Source organism: Girardinichthys multiradiatus, chromosome Y, assembly GCF_021462225.1.
Source record: "Girardinichthys multiradiatus isolate DD_20200921_A chromosome Y, DD_fGirMul_XY1, whole genome shotgun sequence".
Classification (NCBI taxonomy): Eukaryota; Metazoa; Chordata; class Actinopteri; order Cyprinodontiformes; family Goodeidae; genus Girardinichthys; species Girardinichthys multiradiatus.
In genome coordinates this window covers 31366928-31381467 of record NC_061818.1, presented here as the reverse complement: position 1 = coordinate 31381467, position 14540 = coordinate 31366928, and the positions used below count along the sequence as shown (strand labels likewise).

General features: G+C 38.9%; 1 protein-coding gene across 2 annotated transcripts in view; it reads right to left on the bottom strand.

Moving 5' to 3' along the window:
* Positions 1–14540, bottom strand: part of mylk5 (myosin, light chain kinase 5) — a 41586-nt gene that overhangs the window by 14690 nt on the left and 12356 nt on the right. The window contains exons 1-3 of one of the 2 annotated variants that reach the window (XM_047360035.1): positions 10334–10529; positions 10078–10239; positions 7479–7613 (exon numbers count right to left, since the gene is read on the bottom strand). In XM_047360035.1, the coding sequence (XP_047215991.1) occupies positions 7479–7613; positions 10078–10213 (271 nt within the window). In that variant the 5' untranslated portion in view covers positions 10214–10239; positions 10334–10529. Of the gene's footprint in view, positions 1–7478; positions 7614–10077; positions 10240–10333; positions 10530–14540 lie in introns of those variants that run through there. The other variant, XM_047360034.1, reaches the window with a different exon arrangement.

Sequence of the window (14540 nt, the reverse complement as noted above, 5' to 3'; positions counted from 1 at the left end):
CACATTCCTCAAATTACTGGGCGAGGAGGAGGAGTAGCAACCACCTTTCAGTCGGATTTATTGATTAGTCCCAGACCAATCAATAGCTACAACTCTTTTGAATTATTTAATCCTTAGTTTTCCTCATCCAAATTGCAAAGCACTAAAACCTCTTCTGTTTGTTGTTTTGTACCATCCACCAGGCCCTTACTCTCAATTTTTAGATCAGTTTTCAGACCTTTTATCTGATTTAGTGTTAAATACAGATAAAGTTATTATAGTGGGGCATTTTAACATTCATGTTGACACTGAAAGTGATAGCCTAAATATAGCGTTTAATGCTATCTTACACTCAATTGGCTTTGCTCAAAACATTAACAAACCTACCCACCTTTGTCTTCATTCTCTGGACCTTGTGCTGACATATGGCATTGAGAGTAAAGACATAACAATATTCTCTCATAACCCTGTCCTGTCTGACCATTTCTTAATAACCTTTGAGTTTAATTTAACCGAGTACTCCACACCTGAAAGAAAACTTCATTATAGTAGATCATTATCAGGCGATGCTGTAACAACCTTTAAATAATCTGTTCCACTTTTAATTTCCTCATTATCACTGAAAAGCACAATGGAGGGTAATAATTCTGTTTCTGCCCCTTCACAAATTGATTCTTTTGTTCATAGTGTTTCTTCATCATTGCGTGATGCATTAGACAATGCAGCCCCCTTGAAAAAGAAGGTAATCATTCATAGGAGGCTAGCTCCTTGGTTTAATTCAGAGCTGTGTACTTTAAAGCACAATGTTAGAAAATTGGAGAGAAAATGGCACTCTACACACCTAGAGGATTCCTACTTAATCTGGAAAAATAGCCTACTGTTGTATAAAAAGACACTTTGCCAAGCTAGAACAGCTTATTTCTCATCATTAATAGAAGAGAACAAGAATAATCCTAGGTTTCTCTTTAGTACAGTTGCTAAAGTTACACAGAGTCATAGCTCTGTTGAGCCATCGATTCCCTTAGCTCTTAGCAGCCATGACTTTTTGGGATTCTTCTTAAATAAAATTGATTCTATTAAAAAGAAAATCTTTGACATACTCCCGAAGATGATTACTTCATCCTCAGCAAGTGAGACAACATTGGAAATAACTGCAGAACCTGATTTGTGTTTGGACTGATTTGATCCTGTGAAGCTTCCTGAGTTATCAGAAATATTAGCTTCATCTAAACCTTCAACTTGTATGTTAGACCCAATCCCAACCAAATTATTTAAGGACGTGTTCCCTCTGATTACCAGCCCCATTTTAGCCCCATGATTAATCTATCTTTAGTAAATGGATATGTACCACAGGCTTTTAAGTTAGCTATAATTAAACCTTTACTTAAGAAACCTTTGCTTGATCGAGATGACTTGGAAAAATTACAGACCTATATCCAATCTTCCGTTCTTATCTAAGATTCTTGAGAAAATTGTTGCTAATCAAATGTGTGAGCATTTACACAGCAATGACCTGTTTGAAGAGTTTCAGTCAGGTTTCAGAGCTCATCATAGCACTGAAACAGCTCTGCTGAAAGTCACTAATGATATTCTTATGGCCTCAGATAATGGACTTGTGTCTGTTCTGGTTCTGTTAGATCTCAGTGCTGCATTTGATAGAGTCGACCATAATATTCTCTTAAAAAGGCTGGAATATGCTGTAGGGATCAGGGGAACAGCGCTAGGCTGGTTTAAATCTTATCTGTCTGACAGATTCCAGTTTGTTCATGTAAATGATAAATCATCTTTAAACTCCAGGGTTAATTGTGGAGTACCACAGGGTTCAGTACTTGGGCCAATTCTCTTTACTATATATATGCTTCCAATAGGTCAAATTATCAGGCAGCATGGGATAAATTTTCACTGTTACGCTGATGATACTCAGCTTTACTTATCCATAAATCCTGATGAGCCCAACCAGTTAGATAGACTACAAGCATGTCTTGAAGATATAAAAACTTGGATGACTTTAAATTTTTTGCTTCTAAATTCAGACAAGACAGAAGTTGTCGTCTTTGGACCGGAGTCTTTAAAAAAGAAACTGCTTAGTCAATCACTAAACCTGGATGGTATTAAATTGACCTCCAGTAATAAAGTAAAAAACCTTGGTGTTATTTTTGACCAGGACATGTCATTTAAATCCTATATTAAACAGGTTTCTAGGATTTCCTTCTTTCATCTCCGGAACATTGCCAAAATTAGAAATACCCTATCCAGGAGTGACGCTGAAAAACTAGTCCATGCATTTGTTACTTCAAGACTGGACTATTGTAATTCGTTACTATCAGGATGTCCACAAAATGCAGTTAAAAGCCTTCAGCTGATTCAAAATGATGCAGCAAGAGTTCTGATGAAAATTAAAAAGAGAGATCATATTTCTCCTATTTTAGCTTCCCTTCATTGGCTCCCTGTTAAATCCAGAATAGAATTTAAAATTCTCCTCCTCACATATAAAGCCCTTAATGATCTAGCGCCATCATACATCAGAGATCTGATTGTTCCATATGTTCCTAACAGGGCACTTCGTTCTCAGACTGCAGGTTTACTGGTGGTTCCTAGAGTCTCTAGAAGTAGAATGGGAGGCAGATCCTTTATTTATCAGGCTCCTCTCCTGTGGAACCAGCTCCCAGCTTTAGTCCGTGAGGCAGACACCCTGTCTACTTTTAAGGCTAGGCTTAAAACTTTCCTTTTTGATAAAGCTTATAGTAAGAGTGTCTTAGTTTATCAGGGAGGGAGCCTTCCTCCCTCCCTGTTGGTTGGAGTAAGGGGGAGTCAGGTTTAGCCTAAACCGGCTCAGTTATGGTTGAGGTGCAAACACACCCTCCATTTCTGCTACATGTGTGACCCCTTCTCTTTTCCGATGGTTGTGATCAGTCTAAAAGAGAGAGGTATCCCAATCCTTGTGGTTTTTAGTATAACAATGACCATCAGTGGGACCCTTTGTGGGGTGCTTTGAGACAATATTGTTGTAAATAAGCACCGTTTAACTAAATGATCTGAACTGAAACTATCTGTGTAGTTATGCTGCTATAGGCTTAGGCTGCTGGAGGACATAATGACCACTTTCACCCTCTTCGCTACATTCTCACACTACTCTCCAATTTTGCATTATTTCCTGTTATTTTAGCTTTTAACCTTGTTCTCTCTATTTTCTTCCTAGAAGCTACACCTGGCCTGGTTCTGTGTCTACCTGTGACACCTTTCTGGAGAGGGGAATCGTCTGGGCTTCTCCTTACAACAACTTAATGCTCACCCTCTACCAATGATCCACATAGCCTTGTCGTTTAGTGTTTAACCCTTTCTCTCTCCTAGACATGTCGATTGACTGAGCTTAACTGTAACAAACTCTATGTGCTCTCTTTCAGATTCTAACCTTGAAAACTGGCTCAGAGTTTATCGGTTCTTTCTTTCTAGGTGAAACGACTAAAGGAGTTACATCCATTAACATTTACTTTTCCTTCCCATAGAAAGTACTCCTGGATCAGTGCTTCTGTGTTCTTTTTGTGTCTCTGCTCTGTTCTCTCAAACCCCCAGTCGGTCGTGGCAGATGGCCGCTCATACTGAGCCTGGTTCTGCTGGAGGTTTCTTCCTGTTAAAAGGGAGTTTTTCCCTCTCCGCTGTCGCTACATGCATGCTCAGTATGAGGGATTGCTGCAAAGTCAACGCCAGTGACTGTCCACTGTCTCTACCTGCTCATCCGGGAGGAGGGAATGCTGCAAGACACTGACTGGATGCAATCTGCTGGGTTTCCTTAGATAGAAAAACTTTTTATCCAATTTGAATAAAATGCTAATTCCGACTGCACTGTTCAATTGTTAGTATTAATTGGAATGTATGTACCTGATTGTTGTGAAGTGCCTTGAGACAACATGTGTTGTGAATTGGCGCTATATAAATAAACTGAATTGAATTGATCAAATTTTCTCGACAGGAAGACAGAGTAAAGGAGAACCCTCTTGTCCAGGCGGGACATTCTTCTCCGGATACACAATGGATTCCTGGCAGCAGTGGAAGATTGTGTGCCTGACAACAATGTCAGTTGAGGACGTGGAAGGTTTGTACATAATTGGATTTCTGTTAACAGGATTTCTGCTTTTTGGAGTTGGCGGTTATCTGGCTTATCGGAAGATTTGTAAAACATCGGCAGCTGTTCAAAGCAGTCCAAAGCTGCCTGGGATGTTTGAAGGGATCTTTAGAGCTCTCAGCACTTAGACTGATATGTTAAGAGAGCAGAATTGCAGCTGGCAGCGTTTCCCGGACTCAAAGGTGATATGATTTAATCTTGGAAAAAGTTGTTTGCTCAGGATCTACTGAAAGTACCAGAATTTTGGCTATTTGGATTTGAAATTGAGAATGCCAATAAGACTTTGAAGGCAGGTGTCAAATCACAGCCGGCCTGAACCAAAACCTTTATTGTATGTCTAATTCAGGCGCCCCGAGATGGCCTTCACAGGCTTCTTATCAAAACATTTCTCCTGGATGTTCTGTACAGGTCCTTCTCAAAATATTAGCATATTGTGATAAAGTTCATTATTTTCCATAATGTAATGATGAAAATTTAACATTCATATATTTTAGATTCATTGCACACTAACTGAAATATTTCAGGTCTTTTATTGTCTTAATACGGATGATTTTGGCATACAGCTCATGAAAACCCAAAATTCCTATCTCAGAAAATTAGCATATTTTATCCGACAAATAAAAGAAAAGTGTTTTTAATACTAAAAACGTCAACCTTCAAATAATCATGTACAGTTATGCACTCAATACTTGGTCGGGAATCCTTTTGCAGAAATGACAGCTTCAATGCGGCGTGGCATGGAGGCAATCAGCCTGTGGCACTGCTGAGGTCTTATGGAGGCCCAGGATGCTTCGATAGCGGCCTTTAGCTCATCCAGAGTGTTGGGTCTTGAGTCTCTCAACGTTCTCTTCACAATATCCCACAGATTCTCTATTGGGTTCAGGTCAGGAGAGTTGGCAGACCAATTGAGCACAGTGATACCATGGTCAGTAAACCATTTACCAGTGGTTTTGGCACTGTGAGCAGGTGCCAGGTTGTGCTGAAAAATGAAATCTTCATCTCCATAAAGCTTTTCAGCAAATGGAAGCATGAAGTGCTCCAAAATCTCCTGATAGCTAGCTGCATTGACCCTGCCCTTGATAAAACACAGTGGACCAACACCAGCAGCTGACACGGCACCCCAGACCATCACTGACTGTGGGTACTTGACACTGGACTTCTGGCATTTTGGCATTTCCTTCTCCCCAGTCTTCCTCCAGACTCTGGCACCTTGATTTCCGATTGACATGCAGAATTTGCTTTCATCCGAAAAAAGTACTTTGGACCACTGAGCAACAGTCCAGTGCTGCTTCTCTGTAGCCCAGGTCAGGCGCTTCTGCCGCTGTTTCTGGTTCAAAAGTGGCTTGACCTGGGGAATGCGGCACCTGTAGCCCATTTCCTGCACACGCCTGTGCACGGTGGCTCTGGATGTTTCTACTCCAGACTCAGTCCACTGCTTCCGCAGGTCCCCCAAGGTCTGGAATCGGCCCTTCTCCACAATCTTCCTCAGGGTCCGGTCACCTCTTCTCGTTGTGCAGCGTTTTCTGCCACACTTTTTCCTTCCCACAGACTTCCCACTGAGGTGCCTTGATACAGCACTCTGGGAACAGCCTATTCGTTCAGAAATGTCTTTCTGTGTCTTACCCTCTTGCTTGAGGGTGTCAATAGTGGCCTTCTGGACAGCAGTCAGGTCGGCAGTCTTACCCATGATTGGGGTTTTGAGTGATGAACCAGGCTGGGAGTTTTAAAGGCCTCAGGAATCTTTTGCAGGTGTTTAGAGTTAACTCGTTGATTCAGATGATTAGGTTCATAGCTTGTTTAGAGACCCTTTTAATGATATGCTAATTTTGTGAGATAGGAATTTTGGGTTTTCATGAGCTGTATGCCAAAATCATCCGTATTAAGACAATAAAAGACCTGAAATATTTCAGTTAGTGTGCAATGAATCTAAAATATATGAATGTTAAATTTTCATCATTACATTATGGAAAATAATGAACTTTATCACAATATGCTAATATTTTGAGAAGGACCTGTATATAATTACCTCTTTAGAAAGATTGGTTTAGAACCAGCGTTTACCAGTAAAACCCAAAGGATTATTAATGTTATCTGTATCATTGTAATGTTGGCCAGAGATTTTTTGATTTCTCAGAAGGATTCATAGATTTTTAGATTTCTTAGAAGGATTGTAGTATCATTTGATTTGTTTTTCTGTGTCTGTATCTGTTTTTATTTTCTTTGTGATTGTATTGTAATTGTATGTACAGCGCTTTGAGTGTCTCGTTAATGAAAAGCGCTACATAAATAAACTTACCTTACCAATATAGTTACTTAATCTAGTCCAAGTTCCAAGTTCAGCCATTCCAGGGGCTTAAAAAGGTATACAAAATAATAAGCAAGTTTCCCAAACATTTTTATCTGACCTTCAAATTATTTTGTACTGTGCTACCAACACCACTATTTTTGCATCTGAGGACATTATTGATACTCTGCTTTTCTTCTTAGACCCCATAAGCAAAGTCCAATTTAGGTAAGTAAGTAATATTTCCTTTGTTGTCGACCCATGGGCACAGTTAGACCAAAATCGACTTCTGGTTGGCTGTTTCAAACCTCATGATGATTGTTTTTCTGAAAGCTTGCAGCACACAGAAGCCATGCTGTATTGGAAGACACACAACCAAACTCATTAAAGGCCATAAACCCAATCCATTCACGAAGGCTTGATCAACCCTTGTGAACTGTAGCTTGTTTGTTGTAAATTGTATGCCAAGCCATGTTGTCTATTTTAAATGAAGCACTGCTAGACTCCATTTTTGTTTTTACATCTTGAACATGTGCTTTAACCTTCAGTAAGTTTTTGAATCCTTCAAACCATTTCATAAAAAATTCCTGACTGACTTTTTTTGGTTTATATTGGACTTTTGTTTTTATTTTAGTGAACTGTTATATTTTCAATATTTATTCTTTTAATGCTAATACTAATTAACTCCCTGGAAAGGTAAAATGCATGCTTCACATGGAATTAAGTTCACTGATAATTTATGAGACAAATTTTATTTTTGACAACTAATAAGACTGGTTAAATTATGAACTCTGATATGTTTTAGAGTAGCTGGTATCTGCTACATACGCAAAGATAAAAATAGATAAGTATGGCATGATCTGAAACTAATCCTTAATGTTTGCAGTAAAATTAAGTTATCAATATTTGATTTTGTTTTCCAAATATTTACTGCCAACTTACACAAATTAGGTGAATGGAAGTACAATTTACATGTGAACTTGTATTCAAATAAAACCTAGTAAAATATATAAGAAGTCAGAGGCTTTGTTTATTTGAGCCAATGTCTACCACTGAGCAAAGATGCAACAGTGTAAATAGTGTCTTGCTTACCGTTGTGCAGCCATGTCACTTTAATGGGTTGACTTCCTGTGAGAACTCCTCGCAGCACCAAGTCAGTTCCTTCATCCACACAGCAATCTTCAAGTGACTTTATAAAGATGGGTGGATCCAGAGTTTGGGGACAATCTACAATAGGAGAAGAGGTTTAAAAAGATTTTTGTCCATACTGACATGTTAGCATCACATAGTAGTTGCAAATTTGTTGAATGCAAATCTTTAATGTAAATCTCCGGTTCCAACAGGGTTCTGCAGGATTTAGATCTGATGACTAAACCAGTTTGAGATTAGTCGATATTTGTGACATGTTGCATTATCCTCATGGAAGTAGCCATCACATGAAGAGTGCACTATGGTCATAAAAAAATGGACATTCTCATGTAGGCTGTGGTGTTTAAATAATGCTCAATTGGTACTAACGGGTTGTGTGAACTATCCCCCTTACCCTTGCACTACCACCACCATTGTGACCAGTTGATACAAAGCAGGATGGATACATGATTTAAGTTGTTTACACCAAATTCTGGCTTTACCATTAAAATGTGCTTTTCCAAATAGTAATTATCCAATTGAGGTGAGCCTGTGTGAATAATAGTCTCAGAGTCTCAGTGTCTTGTACTTAGTTAACATGACTGACACCTGGTGTGCTCTTCTGCTGCTGTTTCCTATCTGCTTCAAGTTTCGACATGTTGGACATTCAGAGGTAATATTCTGCACACCTTGGTTGTAATAAGTGGTCATTTAAGGTGCCATTCTTACTCAAAGCAGTATTTTCATTCCCCTCTGACCTTTGACATCAGCAAGGCAATTTAGTCCAGACAACTGCCGCTCCCTGGGTATTTTCTCAAACAATTGGGCGCTAAAATTCCAGCAGATCAGCAGTTTCTGAAATACTCAGACCAGCCTATCTGGCTCCAAAAACTATGGCACATTCAAAGCCACATACATTTGTGTTCTGCCCTGGGTTGAGGCCTGGTTTGTACTTTGGCAAGTCTTTTTTACTATATAGATGCCTAAATGTATGGAGTTGCTGCCCCATAAAGATTGGCTGACTGGCTATTTATTAGGTCCAACAGGTAGACCTAATGAAGTGGCCGAGAAGTATACCTTCAATTTAAGTTAAAAAATGTCTCCACCTGAGATTTTTTAGGAACATTTAAAAAAAGAAACGTGGTCTTTCACCTATATCAATATTGCAAACCATTGTGCCGAGTATAAAGTTTGCTCTGTCTCTGTTTTCTAAGAAACATGTTTCACTACAGAAATTAAAATAGTATGCAAGGAAGTATCAAATGGTGTGCAACTTATTTTTTTCTCAGTTACCAAAAATGGTTGCACTACTGTATTTCTTTTTAAAACATTTTTCTGTTAAAAGATGTGACCATTGCACAGAAAAACTATATATGGACATTAGTGATGTACTTTGATTTTAAACCTGCATAATTTGGTCAAAGCTTATGCTGTTGTTTGGAGAGTGTGTGCAAATCTTTGATTGATAATGCACAAAAGGTAAATGTCGTGTTCTGTTTGACAGAAGCAGTTATTTTGTTAGATTTGGATCACAGCCATGTGGGGGTTGGTTTCTGTTTTCTCAAGAATTTCCCTTCCTCATTCCGGCACGGTCTTGTTAAAGAAATGAAATGCTATGTTGGGGATGCAGGCTAACTGAAGTGTCATCACCTGCACGGTTCTACTTCAGATGCATGCTAATCAACAACGCTGAGAAAACAGAACATCCCAAAATGGACAAGATCTGATTTAGCAGCTTTAATTCATATAAACCAATTTGGAATATGCAAGTTATCATTTAACAAAGCAGGTATTTTAACTGCAACCTTTAGCTGGCATTTACAGCTTTAAATACACTGTAAAATGTACGAACAGTTATGAAAATTGTCCTGTGAGAGGTTGATCTTTACAACCCTTTCTTTATATTTATTCATTATTTATTCAAGCTGAGCTAAGAAGATCGAGAGGTTGCTCCGGACACCATCTTTTTTCAATTAAAGCCTGCCGATAGCCCAATAATGGTTTCCTTCTCTCAGTTACTAAAACTGTGACACGTCAAATTCAGCAGACAAGCACGTCGACTGGCAAACGAAAGTGTGCAGTCATGCATGCCAGATGATTATTGTCTTTTCAAATACATCATGCAATACTCTGAATAAACAACAAAGACATACATGATGAGTTTAGAGGAATAATACAATTTAACACTTTTAAATGGTAAAAAAACAAGAAAGAGGGAAGAAGTTAATTTTCTTTATTTGCTAGCATAGAAAATTAGACATTTTGAACTAAAAGGAAAGCAAAAGATGTATATGAATTAAAGTGTACACATATAAAGATAATCTATCTGAATAACTTATGACTGTAAACTGTACTTAAAAAATAAACCTCAAACTGCTATGCGATCTGTTTGCTGTCCGTTTACTCAGTGTACCGACCTGCCTTGTTCAGACTTGTTGGTTGAACTATTGACATCAGTAACATGGAAAATGCAACCAGCTAAATATATTGGAATAATAAGCTACTAAGTTAGTCAAATATATTAGAATAATACAGACATCATCTGATTTTCCTCAGCTCTTACCTATTTCAGAGCATTTGCCAGAAGTCCTGGTGTCTTTTGTTCTTTTCCCATTTGTTTGACCATATGGGGGATGTGATGGCTGGAGGTGCAGCTTGAAAGTTGACACATAACGCTTTTTACTGCTGTCACCGTTCATGTCTGTTTTAGAGAGCCCTCCAGGGTCTAAATAGAACAAAAAAAGAAGTTACAGAGTCATTTCTCTGGCTGGTTATCACACTTCCTTTCTGACACTGTGGTGTGAGCCTCCACAACTTGCCTTCTCTTCTGTAAAAACAAAAACAAACAAAAAAATCAACAAGCCACTTATATTCAAGCAGTTAAACCAGCAACCACTCTGCCTTCTGCCCTCACATTTTTCTGCACATGTTAAGACCCTCTTCTCTCACCCCTCCCTTGAACTGCACTGACTCCACCTACGTAACAAATCTTTTTTGTTTTACCCAAACCCTATCAGGTATAACAGGCAGCTGCTTATCTTCGTAGAATTTCTCCCTTTAACCAGAACCCGCATCTACTATACCCCTCTGTTTTTATAGTCATGGATTACAGACATGCAATTTGCATAAGGAAATGGAGAAAACAAAAAACAAAAAAATAGAAAGGAATGGCTTATCTCCACCACCCAGGCAAAGGTCATATTGTGCACCGTTTGTTGAATGCACCGCTGTCCACTGGTTTCTGTTTGACTTGTAACTTATCAATGCTCTAGCTGAACTTTGTAATGCTTGACATCAGCACATTCATTCCAAGTGTGAGGACCGTAAAGCTTTGATTGCTAACAAGAAGGTTTTAAATCCATCATGAGTTTGAGTCTGATAGTATATCCCAGCACAGGATGGTCTTTTCTAAGGCAACCGACTCATCTGCTGCCAGGTTAAATGGATAATTTCTCTAATGGGGACTGATGTTTTAGGACGGTTTGTTAAAAAGGTAGTCAACACACTAACCAACTATATTCCAGGAGACTGAATTGAATTGCACAATCAGAATCAGTTAGGTTGCAATTAAGACAAATAAGACAATCTGCACTAAACTGCACAGAAAACTGAAATACAAGCCCTAATGAGGTGAATAATGTGTTAAAAACATGTGGCTGGACAAAGCTCCTAAGAAGGGCACTGCAATGGTTTCCACTTCACTCTCATCCCAGCTTCCCAAATTCCACATCAGCGATCACACAGAATAGCGCTGCAGGGGGCTTGTGTTAGTTTCTGTGAGCAGACTTCCGAAATCAAACATTTACAAAAAAGGCTGAACTCACAGAGACAGCATTGTCAGGGTTTACTGAAAACAGGTTGGTAGCCTGAGATTGGTGTAGCACCAGTGATAGGTGCAAGCCAGATGGCATTGAACTGTAGTAGGTAAATGTAGTTTCCCAGTCAGAATGAAAAGCTGCTACAAACCTTGTCAAAACTGCAACTCAGACAGGATGGGATTATTTTTTTAAATGGCACATTTGTGCTTATTGAGCCCTGGTCTCTTGAGAAAAACCTGATAATTCTTGTGAAATTAGAGGTAAATGGCAGAGTACAAAAAACAAGACACCCCTTTTGTCCAGTGCTACTCTTCATGATAGACACGGTTACTAATAAGACATGACACAAAGCTTTTAATCAGCCATGACAGATTCTTGAGAATAGAACACAGTCAGAAGAAGTTGGGTGAAACTCTTATGCTCAGCTGCCTATTAAAAGAACGCTTTATGAACATACGACATAACTATCAGAGTTTTGACATGGAGCAAATCAAAGGAAGATTATTTAGGCTGAAGGTACACATAAAATGATTCTAGAGCATGCATCTCCTACGGTTTGTTTATTGATTTTTATACATGCATGTAGCTTGACAGCAGTTATCCTTCAAAGAAGAAAAAGAAAAAGACGGAAGTCTAAAGATTCAAGCGAACGTGATGCAATATGAGTGAACATGAAACCAATCTTTACATAGAAAAACATACACTGCAGCTCAAAAATGTGAGATCACAAAAAGTCTTCTGCAACAAAATGATTATATAAAGTGTTACTTTTTCAAATAAACTCTGGCTAGAATTATCAAGTACAGGGGTTGGACAATGAAACTGAAACACCTGTCATTTTAGTGTGGGAGGTTTCATGGCTAAGTTGGACCAGCCTGGTAGCCAGTCTTCATTGATTGCACATTGCACCAGTAAGAGCAGAGTGTGAAGGATCAATTAGCAGGGTAAGAGCACAGTTTAGCTCAAAATATTGAAATGCACACAACATTATGGGTGACATACCAGAGTTCAAAAGAGGACAAATTGTTGGTGCACGTCTTGCTGGCGCATCTGTGACCAAGACAGCAAGTCTTTGTGATGTATCAAGAGCCACGGTATCCAGGGTAATGTCAGCATACCACCAAGAAGGACGAACCACATCCAACAGGATTAACTGTGGACGCAAGAGGAAGCTGTCTGAAAGGGATGTTCGGGTGCTAACCCGGATTGTATCCAAAAAACATAAAACCACGGCTGCCCAAATCACGGTAGAATTAAATGTGCACCTCAACTCTCCTGTTTCCACCAGAACTGTCCGTCGGGAGCTCCACAGGGTCAATATACACGGCCGCGCTGCTATAGCCAAACCTTTGGTCACTCATGCCACTGCCAAACGTCGGTTTCAATGGTGCAAGGAGCGCAAATCTTGGGCTGTGGACAATGTGAAACATGTATTGTTCTCTGATGAGTCCACCTTTACTGTTTTCCCCACATCTGGGAGAGTTACTGTTATGACCTGGCTCAGCCAGGGGTGAAGGAGGGGAAGTAACATAAAGAAAATGGAGATATGGGAAGTCTAATGAATGTTGTTTATTTGTAATGTTTTAACGTCACAGACACGTGTGCAAAAGAAAGCACCACTAACATGAGGCAACAAATGTAACAGCCTGTAGCACAAAAGAAAAGAACCCAAAATAAATCACTCAAGGTTTTCTTGGAGAGTAGGCAATTAGTTAACATGGAACAAATAACAGTCAAAACTCACACAAAGGAGCTCAAACCCCAGACTTGATGCCTATTTAACAAGTCTAACTAATAACAATAACAAGCCAGCCAGCTCTAACTAAGTCGCCAGGGAAAACAGACAGGTTAAACAGTAATCAATAGTTTTACCACAACCAACAAATACCACAACTAGCAAAGCTTCACAAACACATGAGGCGAGCTGTTCAGTTAACTGGAAATGAGCTAGAACACTAAAAAACTAAGTAATCTAAGAGTCATTTTAAGCCCCTGGGCCTGAAACAGCATAATCAGCTACACGTTTGTACAGCTGGTAAAAGGAGTTGCTCTAACACCAAGAGGGAGAGAGTTGGCTCCACCTAGAGGTTAACTCTGTACATGCCAGCAGGCCCGTTACTTTAAGAAATTGTGATTCTTGTTAAATTTGGTCATTTGCACCATTATGTGACAAGTAGTGGCGTAAAACTCCTAAATATGGTTAGAGTATGGTACCCAAATTGCCAATAAACAAAGTTTTTCCAACTAGCCATATCAAATATGTTTTTTGCAATGGGGATTCATTTTTTTAATAGGAATATCCTTATCCAGGATATGTGCAAATCAGTAATATATATATATTTTTTTTATAAATGCATTCATTTCTTTGTAACCAAAACATGAGCTTATCACAATTGCATCTTATTTTTGACCCCCCATGACTCAGGTTTAGTTACATTGTATGCTTAGACAGTTTAAGGCCAAAGAGTGCCAACACAGTCTTCCCTGCAGCTCCCCCAACAATGATGTGTGTTTGAACTTTGACCTGTTGTATGAAAAGGTCCTGTTTGGTTTTTACTTCATTGGTTTCACACATTGACTGTGAGTGTCTGGCCTACAGACACTAAGCCAGACAGCCAACAATTTAACAGTTGTACACGAGGACAACCATAAGAAAGCCACAGGAGGCAAAACAAGTCCACAAAATATTCTGATGTCATAATGGAAACTAATGTGCATAAGGTAGTCATCCAGAACTCCCTGCTACTTCACAAAATGATTGGACTACAACAATAGCTTTCTATATATAGACATTACCTACTTGTAGTTTGACATTTGAATCTTAACATGTAAACTAAGATAAAAATCGAGTCAACCTACACCATGTGGTCCAACCTGGAGCTGGACCACTGGGTTTTACCTGTATACCGAGCTTTACAAAGCAATTATACCCCCTTAGACATTTTCACATTTTGTCATCTTACAATCACAAAATTCAATATATTTTTGGGGGATTTTATGTGACAGACCAGCACAATGTATGATTGTGGAAAGGCAGGAAAAGAATACATAGTTTTCAAAATTTAAATAAAAATTTAAAAAGTATGGGATTGATTTCCATTCAGTCCCTTTTACTACTTCACCCCTAAAATAAAATCCAGTGAAACAAATTGCCTTAAAAAGTATTCTAATTAGTAGATATACTAATTTCATCTCAGTATTAATACAG